Source organism: Ascaphus truei, chromosome 3, assembly GCF_040206685.1.
Source record: "Ascaphus truei isolate aAscTru1 chromosome 3, aAscTru1.hap1, whole genome shotgun sequence".
In the NCBI taxonomy this organism is placed as follows: domain Eukaryota; kingdom Metazoa; phylum Chordata; class Amphibia; order Anura; family Ascaphidae; genus Ascaphus; species Ascaphus truei.
In genome coordinates, this window is record NC_134485.1 from 420405835 (window position 1) to 420424251 (window position 18417).

An 18417-nucleotide genomic window follows, 5' to 3' on the forward strand; every position below is an offset into this window, starting at 1 on the left:
TTGCTGAATGACTGCGGTTCGGTTTTCTTGAGGCTTTCAAACTTGTAACAACAACAAAAAAAGATTCTGATTAGCACAGAACAAGAAAACAATTCTGAAGGCATGAACGTGTTGAAACATCATAATTTTTTATTGCTCAGTCTGTCGTTTTAAAAACAAAAAAACAACCATACTTGCCGTAAATAATTAAAAAGCAAAGACAGCTGAAAAGAAGAAAAGAAGTCCATAATGTAAAAAGGACTTATCTGATTTGTACAGATAATCACATTATAACAATGGTAGGGACTGTACTGGGCGTGTGTGTGTGTGCGCATGTGTGTAAATGGGGGGCTGCAGTCTGAGTGTGGAGGGGGTTGTAGTGTGTGTGTGTGTGTGTGTGTGTGTGTGTGTGTGTGTGTGTGTGTGTGTGTGTGTGTGTGTGTGTGTGTGTGTGTGTGTGTGTGTGTGTGTGTGTGTGTGTGTGTGTGTGTGTGTGTGTGTGTGTGTGTGTGTAAAATATATTGTATTTTAGCAGGAAAACCAGAGCAGAGAAATTAGATCAAACGTTAATTAGGAAATTTACTTTTGTTGATTGTTGTGGTATCATTTAATGGATCGGTGTCATGATGATATCATGAAGGATATTGTATTTGAATCAATCTGGTGTTTATGGGGTTAATGTAGCTACAGTTTGATTCACTCTCTGTTTCTCTTTGCTATAACTGAAACTTGGCTCACTAAATCCGACTCTGCTCTGGAAGCTGCCCTCTCTTATGGTGGCCTTTCTTTCTCCCACACTGCGCCCTGATGGCAAGGTTGGAGGCGTGGGGCTCCTGCTCTCTTCTATGTGCCACTACCGTACCCTTCCTATTCCTCCCTTTCTTGCTTTTCTCTCCTTTGAGGCTCACACTATCCTGATCTTCCCTCCTCTCCCTGTCCATGTGGCGGTCATCTATCGCCAACCTACCTCTACTCATCCCCCTTCTGCATTTCTCACTCACTTTGAATCTTATTTTCTTTCTTTCTCTCCTCAGATTCCCCTGTTGTTCTCCTTGGGGACTTCAACTGTCATATGGATGACCCCTCTCTCCCTTGGGCTTCCCACTTTCTCTCTCTAACCTCTTCTTTTGGCCTTAAATAGTGGACTGCAGCCCGCACCCACAAAGATGGCCACTACCTAGACCTGGTTTTCACTAAAAACTTCTCTCTCTCCGATTTCTCAATTTCCCCCTTTCTTCTCGCTGACCAATATCTCATCTCATTCTCTCTCTCTCTCTCTTCTCCCCTTCTCCACCTCCATCTACACCTCACTTCTGCAGAGATCTACGCTCTATTAACATACCAGCTTTTGATTCCACTTTACGCTCCTATCTCTCCTGTCTCAGCTCTGCTCCAGACCCTGACAACCTGGTCAGGAACTACAACTCTGCCCTGTCCTCCTCTCTTGATCTACATGCCCCGCTTTCTCTCTACCGTTCTCGCCCTTTGAACCCCAGACACTGGCTAAATTCCCACACGCGCATGCTGCATTCCTGCTCTCGTTCATCTGAACGCCTCTGGAGGAAATCTCAAACTCTTGCAGACTTCCTTCACTACAAATTTATGCTATCCTGTTTCAACTATGCCCTCTCTCAGGCTAAACAAACGTACTTTTCTTCACTAATCAACACGCACAAGTCTAATCCACGCCAACTCTTCTCTGTCTTTGACTCTCTATTCAGACCACCCTCTGCTGCATGTTCTTCCTCCATCTCACCTCAGGACCTTGCCAACTATTTTAAGGAAAAGGTGGAATCCATACGTCAGCCCATCCCCTCTGAATCCTCCTCCCATCCTACACCTCTTCCTAACTCTCCTCCAGCATTCCTTGACTCTTTATCCGCTGTCACGGAGGAGGATGTGTCTTGCTGATCTCCTCTTCTCCCTCAACCACATGCCCTTTTGACTTTATTCCCTCCCATTTCCTAAAACCTCATACTCCTACCATAATCTCTATGCTCATTCACATTTTTAACTCCTCCCTCTACTCTAGTACCTTTCCCTCCTCCTTCAAACATACAACAGTCATACCATTACTCAAAACTCAAAAATAACAAGCTTGACCCTACCTGTCTTTCTAACTATCGACCTGTCTCCCTCCTGCACTAATGACCTCCATGCTGCCAAAGACAGAGGTCATTACACTCTTCTCATATTACTCGACCTCTCTGCAGCATTTGATACTGTGGACCACCCTCTTCTCCTTCACATTCTCCAAACTCTTGGCTTTCGTAACAAAGCTCTAGCCTGGATCTCCTCTTACCTCTCCCATCGTACTTTCAGTGTCTCTTTTGCAAACACCTTCTCTATCGATCTCTCTGTGGGGGTACCCCAGGATTCTGTCCTAGGACCTCTTCTCTTTTCTCTTTACACACTCTCTCTAGGTGATCTTATCACATCTCTTGGGTTCAAATATCACCTCTATGCTGACAACACACAAATTTACTTTTCTACCCTTGACCTTACACCTGCGGTACAGACTAAAGTTTCTCAATGTCTGTCGTCTATATTATTCTGGATGGCCCTCCGCCGACTTAAACTAAACATGGCAAAAACAGAGCTCCTCATACTTCCTCCCAAACCTGGCCCTATTTCCTCCTTCTACATTACTGTTGGAAGTGCCATCATTCACCCAGTAGCCCAAGCATGCTGCTTAAGGGTCACACTTGACTCCTCTCTCACATTCTTTTCTCACATTCAAAATGTTTCTAAAACCTGTCAAGTTTTCCTCTGCAATATTACAAAGATACGCCTTTCCCTCTGTTGCTCGACTGCTAAAACTTTGACTCAGGCCCTCATTCTCTCCCGTCTTGATTACTGTAACCTCCTGTTGTTCCGACCTTCTTGCCTCTCACCTATCTCCGCTACAATCTATCTTAAACGCTGCTGCCAGAATCACTCTACTCTTTTCTAAATCTGTCTCCGCATCTTCCCTGCTGAAATCCCTCTCCTGGCTTCCTATTAAATCCCGCATATCAGACTCAATTCTTCTCCTCACTTTTAAAGCTTTACACTCTCTGTTCCTCCTTACATCTCAGCCCTAATTTCTAGCTATACACCATCCCTGCTCTTGCGTTGTGCTCAAGGATGTCTTCTCTATACCCAGTTTTGTATCTAAAGCCTTCTCCCGCATTAAACCTTTCTCACTGACTGTCCCACACCTCTGGAATGCCCTTCCCTTTAATATCTGACTAGCACCCTCTCTATCCACCTTTAAGACCCACCTTAAAAAACACCTGCTTTAGGAAGCATATGAGAAGCTCCATGGCTGATAATTAACACCTCATACATTAACCTTGGCTCCTTGCGGACGCACTTACCAGAATGCCCTCCTACTGTCTCTGTACGTTCTTCCTACCAACAACATTAGTAATAATACAGATGGGGGAGGGAGAGATGAAGGTGACTCTCGCATCAGCCTCTAATGTAATGTGTCAAATGTAATGAATAACGGTGCAAAAGGGGAAAAGGGGAAGTTAGAAACTAGGAGACAAGAACACCCTTTTGACAGCACTCGTTGTAATTGAAATGTAATGATGAATTAATTAATACATAATGCTTTATTATTCTCAAATAAAATAAATGGTGAAATGTTAAAGTAAGAAACAACTAACATTGGTGACGCAACATATAAGACAGACAAAAGTGCTTAATACTAAAACTGAAACATAGGGGGGAAGGATGAAACCAGACTGCTTAATAGCAGAAGAATAACTCACTGATATTGAGATATCAACCCCCTAGTACAGCAATGAAAGGGTTAAAAAGCCTGTATAATCAAGACAGGTAACAAAGGACTGACCATGGATTAATTAACTAATGTATGGCATATGAAAGTAAACTCACTAATACACAAGATAGTGCAGACAGAATAATGTCAAATAGTATAGTAAATATTGCCAAAGTATCAGAACCCATATAGGGATATACAGCATGCCAAAGTATCAGAGCCCGTATAGGGATATACAGCATGCCAAAGTATCAGAACCCGTATAGGGATATACAGCATGCCAAAGTATCAGAACCCATATAGGGATATACAGCATGCCAAAGGAAAAACTAACAGCAAAATAAATGAATCACCAGTTAGATGCAAATACAGAGATACTTCAAGTGAATAACATGCATAAGAGCCCACAGAATGTGTTGAATGGCTCTGAGGCACGGATCAAGTCTGTATCCAGTTATAGCCCCCTAGTTAATATGCAATGTTAACACACAGAGGAGAATAAATGGCATTAAAGATGGCATTAAAGATACTATGGTGAGAGTACAAACATATGCTCGCAGAGAGTGGGTTCGCAAGAGTATCCGACACACCGGATGCAATCAGCTGTACTGTATGTTAACATTGCATATTAACTAGGGGGCTATAACTGGATACGGACTTTTCAACACATTCTGTGGGCTCTTATGCATGTTATTCACTTGAAGTATCTCTGTATTTGCATCTAACTGGTGATTCATTTATTTTGCTGTTAGTTTTTCCTTTGGCATGCTGTATATCCCTATATGGGTTCTGATACTTTGGCAATATTTACTATACTATTTGACATTATTCTGTCTGCACTATCTTGTGTATTAGTGAGTTTACTTTCATATGCCATACATTAGTTAATTAATCCATGGTCAGTCCTTTGTTACCTGTCTTTATTATACAGGCTTTTTAACCCTTTCATTGCTGTACTAGGGGGTTGATATCTCAATATCAGTGAGTTATTCTTCTGCTATTAAGCAGTCTGGTTTCATCCTTCCCCCCTATGTTTCAATTTTAGTATTAAGCACTTTAGTCTGTCTTATATGTTGTGTCACCAATGTTAGTTGTTTCTTACTTTAACATTTCACCATTTATTTTATTTGAGAATAATAAAGCATTATGTATTAATTAATTCATCATTACATTTCAATTACGAGTGCTGTCAAAAGGGTGTTCTTGTCTCCTTGTTTCTACCAACAACATTAGATTGTAAGCTCTTCGGAGCAGGGACTCCTTTTCCTAAATGTTACTTTTATGTCTGAAGCACTTCTTCCCTTTGTGTTATTTATATCTTATTATTTATGATTGTCACTATTACTGCTTTGAAGCGCTATGTACATTAATGGTGCTATATAAATAAAGACATACATACATACATACATTGACATACTACAATAGATTGGGGTTATGATAGGTCAAGACTCTTTCTGGGTCTGTGACTGTGCAGACCTACAAAGAGGACGTAATTGGAGAGCTACTACTAAAAGGAACATATGCGTTGTTTAGAAGGCAATAAACGATCGCCAGACCCTGGGCTGTCAGACTCAAAAAAAACTAACATTCCTGAGACATCCCTTGTGCATCACAAAGAGGGAGTGACACACAGGTCACCGCTTACTTGGATGACTTTATTAAAAATGAGAATATCATGTGATGTCATCTTATGTGCATAATAAAAATAACATATGTATGATCAAATCAAACCATAGCACACACTACATGGGTAAGTGGTGCTAAGGATAGATATCTATTTGTCATTTAAATTTAGTTGCCTGAGTCTATTGATATGATTTACGTGTGTCTAAGTGTTAGAGAAGGGAACTTATGAGTGTGTTTATATATCTAGGCACCATTAAAACGTCTTTTTAGAGAGAAGTCGTAAAACTGTCAATCTAGTAGCTGACCTATGACAGGGGTGTGCTTATGTTTTTCCGTTTGCAGGTCACATGATCACAGGTGTGCCGTACGTGACAATCAGTTAGAGATTATTTTTTTTGCTGTATTATATTCAGGGCTTTCGAAATCTCACGGGTCATTTCTTCATGTGCAGTTCTACTAACAGGCAAAGGTGTCACATTCTTATGACATCATTGTACATTGTAAGGTCGCTGGTGCGTCTATCCTGAAGTGATTGCAGAAGAGTGCAACTTTTTTATATATTTGCGAAACACTTCGTCCCTAATCCCATAAATGAAAGGACTGAGAAACCGAGGGAAACACATGAATAGGAGGAAGTTGGCTATGGCCAAAAAAGTAAAATAATCTTTGAGGTATGTCTCCGTAAAGTGAGAGCTGAAAGCGGTCATGCATAACAGGAGCTGGAAAGCGTGGAGCATGACTGTTTTCCCAGCCGTGAAGGCAGAAGATTTGCCTGAGCCAAGCTTTCGTGCAACCAGCATTATCCTAATGTATGTGTACACGATTATCAGGCCCACCAGGGTAAAGCTGAGGATGAGGGTGATTGATCTCATGGTGTTTTGCACTGGGGCCTTCAATAATCTTGCCCAGCTACAAATCACATTAAGAGAGAAATACTTTGTCTCAACTGAGGAGCTTAGGACAATGAAATCAGCAATATTAGGAATGAGTCCCACTGCCCATATAACTGCAATGGCAGCATGAGATCTCTGTGGGGTGCAAAGCTCTGCATGTCTTAGTGGGTAGCAAATGGCTACATAGCGTTCAAGGGCCATGACGGCCAGGTTATATGGGGTGACAATAAATGAAATAGAGCCAATAGTCACTAAGACATAGCATAATGACACAGGGAGGTATACCTTGTATGAGACAGCCACCAACAAAGTGAGCCCCAGGATGAGATACAGTGTGTCATTAATTAGCATATGGACAAAAAGGACATAGCGAGTGTTCTCTCGAATATGAGCTGTGGTAAAGTAGACATAGAGTATAATTGTAAGGAAGTACAAGAAGAAGCAGAAGCAGAGGACCAACAATATTAGAAGGGCCATCCTCACAGTCTCAGTGTACTTGTTGCTATCGACAGACACTTGGGTGATATTGCTGTACAGAGTCGTAGGGTTCGCCATTTGCTGAATGACTGCGGTTGGGTTTTCTTGTGGATTTGAAACTTGTAACAACAAAAAAAGAAAAAGTATGATCAGCGCAGAACAAAAAAACTATTCCGAAGGCATGAACATGTGGAAACATCTTAATTTTTTTATTGCTCGGTCTTTCGTTTAAAAACAAAATAAAATCCATACTTGCCGTAAATAATTAAAAAGCAAAGACAGCTGAAAATAGTCCTCAATGTAAAAAGGACTAATCTGATTTGTACAGACAGTCACATTATAAAGGGCAATAAAATGTCCTTTCTTGTCATTTTACGCTTTTTGGATAATGAGTAGAGCTGGACAGTGGCTAATAGTGCACTTTGCCATTAAAAATTCCCAATAAAACACATGTATAAAAAAAAAAGTCCAGTACATAACAAATAATAAAAAAAAGAATTGTAACCATTAAACCATTAATTACCACGGTAGCAACCTATGCGATCTGAATGGGGATCTAGATAGAATTGGTAACCAGTAATAAAAATAGGATACATTATCAATATTAAAATACACTACCTAACCCCCTTCCAACCATTCTTACAATCACTGAAACCTGGTTAAATTACTTTATCACCGCCCTGCACAAAATGGAAGCTACCCTCTCTTATGGTGGCCTTTCTTTCTCCCACACTCCGCGCCCTGCTGGCAGGGGTGGAAACGTGGGGCTGCTGCTCTCCTCTCTCTGCCGCGACTGAACCCTTCCCATTCCTACCTCTCTTGCTTTTCCCTCCTTTGAGGCTCACACTGTCCAGATTTTCTCTCCTCTCTCTGTCCACGTGGTTACCATCTATCGCCCACCTACCTCTACTCATCTCTCTTCTGTCTTTCTCTCTCACTTTGAATCCTGTCTCTCGTTCTTTCTGTCCTCAGACTCCCCTGTTCTTCTCCTTGGGGACTTCAACTGCCATGTTGATGACCCCTCTCTCCTTGGGCCTCCTGCTTTCTCTCTATAACCTCATCCTTTGGCCTTCAACAGTGGACTGCAGCCAGCACCCACAAGGATGGCCACTACCTAGACCTGTTTTTCACTAAAAACGTTTCCTTCTCTGATTTCTTCATTTCCCCCCTTCCTCTCTCTGACCATCATCTCATCTCATTGTTTCTCTCTCGTTTCTCCCCTTCTCCTGACCTGTGCTCTACTAACCTACCAGCTTTTGATTCTACTTTACACTCCTTGCTCTTCACTCTCAGTCCTGCTCCAAACCATGACAACCTGGTCAGGAACTACAACTTTGCCCTATCCTCCTCTCTTGGTCTACATGCCCCGCATTCTCTCTGTGTAACGGATCGGGGGACTCGCTCTTCCCAGCGTGTCCCCGTCACCTTGGGTCCTCCGCCAGTTAACCCTTCCGTTCCCTTGCGTCCCCAATCTCTGCCTCATTCCCTCGCGGCGCGGTCAGCATGCTCCGGCTCACGGTCTGCGCGCACGCGCAGTCCCCTCACTGTGTGCACGCGGTCCCTTCACTGTGCGCGCGCGTTCCTGGTCGCTGGTTTCCTGTCGGGGGACTCGGCGTACCTCCGTCATCGCAACCCTTTCCCTACCTTGTTCCTCCGCTCCTACTTCCGCTCTGACTCTCCAGCCAAGCACCTCCTCCACGATGCTTCCCCCACACTCTGGTGCTCGCGCGGTGCGTGCGTGTGACAGTGTTACAGAGGCCGCGTGAACCCGCTCTAGTTACCAACCCTCCCCAGGCACTGGCTCCGCCCCCCGGAGGTTGCAGGCTATTACCCTAGATTACCTCCCTGTCTCCTCCCCTGCTGTCACACACCTATCCCTGCAAGCTCCCAGACAAACCCCTGCTCCACCCCTTCCTGCTATTGGCCCTCCTTCCCATATAACCCCACTCTGTCCTCTCACTCATTGCTCTGCATAGCTTTCCTGTAGCTCCTGTGTGTGCAGTGTCTATGCCTATCTCCCTTGTCTGTTTCAGCTCTGGTTCCTGTTCCTGCCCCTGTTTGGATTCCTTTGGTTTGAACTTGAACTCTGTTTTGGACTTGACTACGCTGCCTTCTCCTGCCCTTGAACCCTGGCTTTCGTACATCACTATGCTGCTCTCTCCAACCCCTGGACTCTGGCTCTTGGACATTGCCTTCCGACTTCTGGCGCCCCGGACTCAGCAAGTATAATGTTAACCCTTACTCACCAGGCTCGGCAACGCAACTACCACACTCCGGGCACGTCCTCCCTGCTGTGGGTGCGTGTTATACCCCTACCCACCTCAATACTGGGGACTGGCCAGGTCTGCGGGCATACAGGCGTTACACTCTGCCATTCTCGCCTTTGATCCCAGACCCTGGCTAAATTCTCACATGTGCATGCTGTGTTCCTGCACTTGTTCCTCTGGACGTCTCAGGAGGAAATCTCACACTCTTGCAGACTTCCTTAAATACAAATTTATGCTATCCTGTTTCAATTATGCCCTCTCACAGGCTAAACAAACCTACTTTTCTTTACTAATCAGCACGCACAAGTCTAGCCTACGCCGACTCGTCCCTGTCTGACTTCCTAGTCAGCTGCCTCTTTTTCCTCCTCCATCTCACCTCAGGACTTTGCCGACTTTTTCAAGGAAAAGGTTTAATTCATATGCCTGGACATCGCCTCTGTTTCCTCCTCCTATCCTACACTTCTTCCTAAATTGCCTTCTGCCTTCCTTGACTCTTTTTGTGCTGTCACAGAGGAGGATGTGTCACTGCTGATCTCATCTTCTCCCTCTATCACTTGCCCTCTTGACACCATTCCCTCCCTTCTCCTAAGACCTCTTGTTCCTACTACAATCCCTATGCTCACACACATTTTTAACTCCTTCCTCTACTCTGGTACCTTTCCCTCCACCTTCAAACTGTAAGGAATCCGCTCCGCAGTTTACTGGTTGCCTTACCTTGCAGACGAGTGTAGTCCTGGAGCACCTCTCCTGATGTTTGCTGCAGCCTGGATTCACTCACCAAAGCTATACACACTCCCTCTGGTATCTACTGCAGCTGTGCAGCCTATCACTGCAACCTAGACTTGCATTCATTCATTGGAGCAGTACCTTCACACCACCCTCCGGGGATTGGCCCGCTGGCCTTTAAGTACTGTCTTCCCATAATGCTCCCTGCCGAGCATAGTCCTAACTGGATGTCTACTGTTTTGCCACAAGCCCTCGCTTGTTCTCCTATGCTGATACCAGGTTCCGCCCTGCGTCCTTCAGCTTCCTTCAAGCCGCTTGTTCTCCTATGCTGATACCAGGTTCCGCCCTGCGTCCTTCAGCTCCCTTCAAGCCGCTTGTTCTGCTAAGCTGATACGGAGGTTCCGCCCTGTGTCCTTCAGCTTCCTTCAACCTCCCGCTTGTTCTCCTGCGCTGAAGCAAAGGTATCCCCTATGTCTTCAGCTTCCTGCTTTCCTGCACTGAGGCAAAGGTATCCCCCGCGCCCTTCAGTCTCCTGATTCCTGCACTGTAGCGGAGGTTTCCCTGTGGATCTTCAGCTTCCTGGTTCCTGGGGCCTACTCTTTCCCTAATCTAGAGAGGCCGTGTCCTGGTTCCTGCGCTGTTACAGTGGATTCCCCAGCCGCTCAGGACTCTTAAGCTGTAGCACTGGTGCACCCGTGCAGCAAAGCAGTGTGCTATTCTGGTCTGCCTACCATCTCCTGTGACCAGTACCATGGGCCATGGTCGTCGCTCGCGCAGAGGCCAACCCCGCGCTCCTAAGCTGAAGCGGGGCTCTCCTGACTACCTGTTGCCGAACTCTTGCCTGAACAATGTTTATCCTGATATCTCCTGTCCTGACCCTGGCTTGTACAACGACGACGCTGTCTTCTCCTTTCCTGATCCTGCTACGTTTGACAACGAACTGCGCAATCCGGATCAGCCTGCGCGGTCTCAGGTCGGTGCTTTTACAACCCCACCTCAGCCTCGCGGTCCGACCCTGGTTTGTGGCGAGCAGAACCCTGACACAAACATGCAACATTTATACCATTACTAAAAAAATAGTAAGCTTGACCCTACCTGTCTTTCTAACAATCAGCCTATCTCCCTGCTGCCTTTTGCCTCTAAACTTCTTAAACGTCTTGTATTCTCTCGCTTGCTCCATTTTCTCAACACCTATTCTGTCCTAGACACTCTACAATCTGGATTCAGCACTGCTCACTCCACTGAAACAGCCCTCACTAAAATAACTAATGACATCCATGTCGCCAAAGACAGAGGTCATTACACTCTGCCCATATTACTCGACCTCTCTGCAACATTTGATACTGTGGACCACCCTCTTCTTCACATTCTCCATACTCTTGGTATTCATAACAAAGCTCTATCCTGGATCTTCTCTTATCTCTCCAATCAGACATTCAGAGTCTCTTCTGCTAACACCTTGTAACGCGTAGCTCACCACAAACGAGGCGTGACCGCGGGGTTGAGGTAGGAATTGGTACAAAACGCCGACCACAACCGTGAGGGCACGTCTAGAGTGTTGGATAGTCTTGCAGGCCGGATCAGGGTAATAGAAGACAGCGTAAAGGAGGTACTTGCCGGGTCTTAGAGTATAGAGTAGCGGATCGTTGGGGTACGTAGCCGGAGTTAGGATTGGAGAGCGTAGAGTCGTCGTGGTCCAATGCCAGGGTCAGTGCAGGAGAGAGTAGAATAGTCATACCTGAAGCCAAGGTCAGCGCAGGAGAGTATCGAAAGGTAAGTTCCGGGCAGGGTCAGGCAGCAAGGTTCAGACAGGCACAGAGTAGTGAGTACAGCGTCATAAAAACTGGAGTTATGCTCGGCAATGACTGAGAGTTCTGAGAGCATATTTAAAGGACCTCCAACTAATGGGAGGAAGCCAGGAAGTGGGGCTGCAGTTCCAGATAGGCTGCTGGATCATGTAGGTGCGTCCTATTGCACAGCCAATAGTGACCGCATTAGAGTGAGCGTGCCGCACGCAACACACGCAACACGTAGACGACCCGGTCGAGCTCCATAATCACGTGCCACAATACCTGCATCAGTATGGGGGCGGAGACCAGAGGCGGGGACCATGAGAACACAGGAGGAACGAGACGCACAACCGCACCGCGTAGTACCGACATCAGGACAGGGGCGGGACCGAGGGGCAGAGACCGCAGACCGACAATGAGACCATGCACCATGCACAAGACGCATGTCAAGACCGGAGGAACGGGAATGTGCCCTGCGCCCAGAGACAGAAACCGACGGGGCCCGCGCAGCACCTACGCACCGAGCGTTAGTACCACCGCCAGGTTGCTGCTCTTGAGTGCCATGGGGATCAGATGGGCGACTAAGGGTTAAGGGGGCAGAATCACCAGAACTGCAAATCCTCACAGTACCCACCCACCCCTCTAGGAGCGACCTCCGGGCGACTCCATGAAGGCTTCTCTGGAAAATTCAATTGAAAGATCCTGACCATTCTTGCTGTGCCAATCCGATGACTTGGAACCCATGATCTCTCCTCAGGACCGAATCCCTTCCAATGATCAAGATAATGTAAGGAGCCTCGAGAGAATTTGGAATCCAGGATAGATTGGATTTCGTATTCGGGCTGACCCTGTACCAATATGGAAGTGGTGGGGAGAACGGGAATAGAGTGAGGGTTCTGGATCACAGGTTTGTGCAAGGACACATGAAAAACTAAGGAAATTCTCATGGACGGAGTTAAAGACAAGCGATAAGCTTCAGATTGATTTGATCAGAAATAGAAAATGGACCGAGGAATCTAGGAGCAGACTTCATTGACGGAACTTTTAGCCTAATATTTTTTGAAGACAGCCAGACTTTGTCACCAGGCTTAAATTTAGGAGCCGGTCTACGATGGCCATCAGCTTGACGTTTTTGTCGCTCGACAGCTGATTTGATGTTCCTTTGGGTCCTTCTCCATAGACCTTGAAGTTCCCTGATCCTGTCGTCAGCGGCTGAGACCCCTGAGGTAGAAACTGTAAGAGGAAGAGTAGCTTAATGAAATCCATAATTGATGATAAAAGGGGATTCAGTGGTAGATTCGCTACGAAAGTTATTGTGTGCGAATTACGCCCAAGGAACGAGGTCCGACCGTCCCCCCCACACCCTCCCCCCTCCGCTCCCCACGTGGGACGGAGGGGGAAGCCCAAAACAAGCGCGCGATCCAGCCCCCCCACACCCTCCGCTCCCCGCGTGGGACAGAGGGGGAAGCCCAAAACAAGCGCGCGATCCATCCCCCCCGCACCCTCCACTCCCCACATGGGACGGAGGGGGAAGTGCCAACCCAGCTTCCCCCGTGCGCGCCTCCTGCGCCAGTCCGCCTCCTGCCCATGATTTCCCCCTAATCACCTGCCCCCGATCCTCGCTTGCTGCCCGGGGGTGTCCGGGGAGCGTGCTGCGGCGTCGGCCGCTTCGGGGGGGGGGGGGAGGGACCTGCTGCTGCTGCTGCTGAGGCCCACGCTGCGCTGTGTGTCCCATGTCTTGGAGAGGCACCCCAGCCATGTGGAGGGCCCACTGCTGCCACGTGTGACCCGGTGAGTGTGTGAGTGACAGGCTGAGTGTCTGTCAGTGTGTGAGTGTGCCTGTGTGTCTGTGAGTGTGCCTGTGAGTGTGTCAGTGTGCCTGTGTGTCTGTCAGTGTGCCTGTGTGTCTGTCAGTGTGCCTGTGTGTCTTTCAGTGTGCCTGTGTGTCTGTCTGTGTGCCTGTGTGTCTGTCTGTGTGCCTGTGTGTCTGTGAGTGTGCCTGTGTGTCTGTGAGTGTGCCTGTGTGTCTGTGAGTGTGCCTGTGTGTCTGTGAGTGTGCCTGTGTGTCTGTGAGTGTGCCTGTGTGTCTGTCAGTGTGCCTGTGTGTCTGTCAGTGTGCCTGTGTGTCTGTCAGTGTGCCTGTGTGTCTGTGAGTGTGCCTGTGTGTCTGTCAGTGTGCCTGTGTGTCTGTCAGTGTGCCTGTGTGTCTGTCTGTGTGCCTGTGTGTCTGTCTGTGTGCCTGTGTGTCTGTGAGTGTGCCTGTGTGTCTGTGAGTGTGCCTGTGTGTCTGTGAGTGTGCCTGTGTGTCTGTGAGTGTGCCTGTGTGTCTGTGAGTGTGCCTGTGTGTCTGTTCAGTGTGCCTGTGTGTCTGTCAGTGTGCCTGTGTGTCTGTCAGTGTGCCTGTGTGTCTGTCAGTGTGCCTGTGTGTCTGTCAGTGTGCCTGTGTGTCTGTCAGTGTGCCTGTGTGTCTGTCAGTGTGCCTGTGTGTCTGTCAGTGTGCCTGTGTGTCTGTCAGTGTGCCTGTGTGTCTGTCAGTGTGCCTGTGTGTCTGTCAGTGTGCCTGTGTGTCTGAGTGTGCCTGTGTGTCTGTCAGTGTGCCTGTGTGTCTGTCAGTGTGCCTGTCAGTGTGCCTGTGTGTCTGTGTGTGTGCCTGTCTGTGTGTCTGTGTGTGTGCCTGTCTGTGTGTCTGTGTGTGTGTGTCTGTGTGTGTGTGTCTGTGTGTGTGTGTCTGAGTGTCTCTGAGTGTGTGTCTGTGAGTCTTCTGCGTGAGTGTGTCTCTGCGTGAGTGTCTGCGTGAGTGTGTCTCTGCGTGTCTGTGAGTGTCTGAGTGAGTGAGAGTGAGTGTGTGTCTGTGAGTGTCACCCTCTCCCTGTATCGCCCTCGCCTTCTCCCTGTCGCCCTCTCCCTGTCGCCCTCTCCCTGTGTCGCCCTCGCCCTCTCTCTGTCTTTGTCTCTCATTCTCTCTGTGTGTGTTCTGTGTCTCTCTTTTTTTGTCTCTCATTTTTGTGTGTCTCTCATTTTTGTGTGTCTCTCATTTTTGTGTGTCTCTCATTTTTGTGTGTCTCTCATTTTTGTGTGTCTCTCATTTTTGTGTGTCTCTCTATTTTTGTGTGTCAATCTTTTTCTGTGTGTCTCTCTTTTTCTGTGTGTCTCTCTTTTTCTGTGTGTGTCTCTCTTTTTCTGTGTGTCTCTCTTTTTCTGTGTGTGTCTCTCTTTTTCTGTGTGTGTCTCTCTTTTTCTGTGTGTGTCTCTCTTTTTCTGTGTGTGTCTCTCTTTTTCTGTGTGTGTCTCTCTTTTTCTGTGTGTGTCTCTCTTTTTCTGTGTGTGTCTCTCTTTTTCTGTGTGTCTCTCTCTGTCTCTCTCTATTTGTCTCTCTCTGTCTCTCTGTGTCTGTCTCTCTCTGTCTATCTCTCTCTATCTGTCTCTCTCTATCTGTCTCTCTCTATCTGTCTTTCTCTATCTGTCTCTCTGGCCGAGTCCATAGAAGGACAGGCCGCGCTGAGCCGTGCGGACGCTCCGCGCTGAGCCCCTGCATACTCAATGAGGATGCCTTGAGAGGGGGCTCACGCGAGCGTCCGCAGGCGTGCTGAGGCGCTGGAGTTTTCAGCCGACAGCCAAGCTGTTTTTCAGAGCACTGTCGGCTGAAAACATCCAATCAGCGCGGAGCAGCGTCAACGTCACGGCGCCTTGACGTCTCTTTATCTGTCTCTCTCTGTCTCTCTCTCTGTCTCTCTCTCTGTCTCTCTCTCTGTCTCTGTCTCTGTCTCTCTCTCTCTCTCTCTCTCTCTGTCTCTCCCACTCTCTCTCTCTGTCTCTCCAACTCTCTCTCTGTCTCTCCCACTCTCTCTGTCTCTCCCACTCTCTCTCTGTCTCTCCCACTCTCTCTCTCTGTCTCTCCCACTCTCTCTCTGTCTCTCCCACTCTCTTTCTGTCTCTCCCACTCTCTCTCTGTCTCTCCCACTCACTCTCTTTCTCTCCCACTCACTCTCCCACTCTCTCACTCTTCCACTCTCTCTCCCACTCTCTCAATCTTCCACTCTCTCTCTCTTCCACTCTCTCTCTCCCACTCTCTCTCTCTCTCCCACACTCTCTCTCTCCCACTCTCTCTCTCTCCCACTCTCTCTCTCTCCCACTCTCTCTCTCTCCCACTCTCTCTCTCTCTCCCACTCTCTCTCTCTCCCACTCTCTCTCTCTCCCACTCTCTCTCTCTTCCACTCTCTCCCACTCTCTCTCTCTCCCACTCTCTCTCTCTTCCACTCTCTCCCACTCTCTCTCTCTCCCACTCTCTCTCTCCCACTCTCTCTCCCTCTCTCTCTCTCTCTCTCTCTCTCTCTCCCACTCTCTCTCTCTCTCTCCCACTCTCTCTCTCTCTCTCTCCCACTCTCTCTCTCCCACTCTCTCTCTCTCCCACTCTCTCTCTCTCCCACTCTCTCTCTCTCCCACTCTCTCTCTCACTCATTCTCTCCCACACTCTCTCTCTCTCTCTCCCCCACACACTCTCTCTCTCTCTCTCCCCCACACACTCTCGCTCTCTCCCCCACACACTCTCACACTCTGGATCTGGATATCTTAACTGCCCTATACTACACTGAAATAACCTATACTGCTTACTTCCAGATCTGACTCAAGCTTCACACGGAAGACATCGAACCCCCCCTAACCCAGAAGACAGGTAACGAACACCTCCCCTCCAATGTATAACATTGCGGGAATGAGGGTACCTGGACTTTGAGGGTCTGCGGATCAGGTAAGATCCCAGACGGGATTGCTGCTTTAAATATTGTGAAGCGGGGGCATCCAGACACTAGTTAAGCGGTGCAGGAAACTAGTCATTCACATCTGGCTTTTTTTTTCTAGATTCGACATTTATACACACACACACACACACACCAAGGACTAATTGTAGTATAATGTAATACAATAAATAAACTAATATCAAAAACGAATGTTCTTACTAGGAATTTATTCAATTTATTTAATTTATGGCTTTTTTTAAAATGCGTGGCTGGGGGCGGGACTAGAGGCGGGGTTGGGGGCGGGACTAGAGGCGGGGTTGGGGGCGGGACTAGGTGGCGAGTAGATTTTTTGGTTCGGCAAGTAGATTTTTGGGTGATTTGTCAAGCACTGTATATATATATATATATATATATATATATATATATATATATGTATGTATGTATGTATGTATGTATGTATGTATGTATGTATATATATATATATATATATATATATATATATATATATGTGTGTGTATATGTGTATATATATATATATATATATATATATATATATATATATATGTGTGTGTGTGTGTGTGTATATATATACAGAGGCGGCACATTTTATTTGAGTGCGGCTAGTTCCGCAAGCCGGGGGATGCCCCGGCTTGCTAGCCGCACTCCCTCGGCGTGCCGCGGTCACGCGTCATCGGGTGGCTGCGCCCCCTGCACGCGCGTCCAGGGCTCCCCGAGGGAGCCCTGGTGTCCCGCGATGTGGGGGGCAGCGGTGGGGGGTTCCGGCGGACCCGGAGAGGGGAGGGGGAAAGCCCCGATCGGAGGGCGCTCCTCCGCGGCTTTGGCGCGCGCCCGGCACACCCCGGTGCGCGCCCAGTTACTGTCGCGGCCGAGACCGGGCAAATGCTCGAATAAACTCGGCCGCGACAGTATATATATATATATATATATATAGTTGCATGATGAAGCCACTGTACAAATAAATAGGTGAAGGGTGGGTATCAGGCCAGGGTGGCTTAAGCCCTTAATTACCTTTGCGGTTATTATCCGAGAAGGTGATTAAGCGGTTAATTGATATCTGAATGTAATTGCAATGTATTGGCTATGTATTTTGTTGGCAACGGAGGACAAGGATTTTGCTGGCGATGGGGGCTTCTTATTGATGAGGTCAGTAGAACTTTATTTATGTTATTATGCTAGTTAATGTGTTTAATAATGGGCAAATAATCTATTATCCATATCTGGATAATAGTTATTTGGCACATTATTGTACTGTATGTGTTGGGGGGGTGGGGGGATTGATGTATTTAATGTATAGGTCAGGTTTATTTTTTTTACATACAGGTTTGATTTCTTTGGTCTATGTGGGACCTCTGGAGACCACCTGAGGTATCCTCGGGATTGTCACGGGTACCAGGCTGTGTGGTCCATGGGTGACCCCTGCGGGGAAGAACCGGTGGCCCCACATCTGTGGGGGCACCGCGGACCCGTAGTGTGCGGGGAGGAACCAGTGGCCCCACATCTGTGTGGGCACCGTGGACCCGTAGTGTGCGGAGAAGAACCGGTGGCCCCACATCCGTGGGGGCACTGCGGACCCGTAGTGAGCACCCGTGGGTCCCCAACCCCCGTGGGAACCACCCGAGGCCCCTCAGACACCTGTGGTCTAACCCGGGGCCCCCAGACATCCGCGGTCCTACTGTGGGGACCCAACTGTGGCCCACAGTGACCCGCGGAGACCACCTGGTGGGCCATGGCGCCTGGTGGGACCCACCAACAGGCCTCCAGAACCTGTATGAAACAAGTTGCTGGTAACCTGTATGTCTGTGAGGTGACCCGTCAGGCCCACCGGGGACTCACGTGGGCCTGGGGTATGAACCCTGAATGTAAAAGAATAAATCATGTGTTTATGGGGGGGCACAGGAGGTGGGTTATGTATTTAATAAATAGAATGATGTTTATTGTGGGGCAGTGTATTGGTTTTATTGTGGATACTGGGGGTGGGGGAAGGGGGTATTGGCCCCAAGGGTATGTGGGTAGGCTCCTCGGCTGGGTAGTGGGTGAGGGTGGTTAGGCCTCACGGGGTGGGGTGGTTAGTGGGGGAGGGTATGTAGGCCTCCCGAGTGGTGGGTAAGGGTGGGTTAACCCCTTAATGTCTGC

General features: G+C 47.8%; 1 protein-coding gene across 1 annotated transcript; it reads right to left on the reverse strand.

The window, feature by feature from the left end:
* Positions 1-5892: 5892 nt before the first annotated feature.
* On the reverse strand, positions 5893-6822 carry LOC142490817 (odorant receptor 131-2-like). The gene has a single exon (XM_075593238.1). The coding sequence runs from the start codon at positions 6820-6822 to the stop codon at positions 5893-5895; it is 930 nt and encodes a 309-aa protein (XP_075449353.1).
* Positions 6823-18417: the final 11595 nt, after the last annotated feature.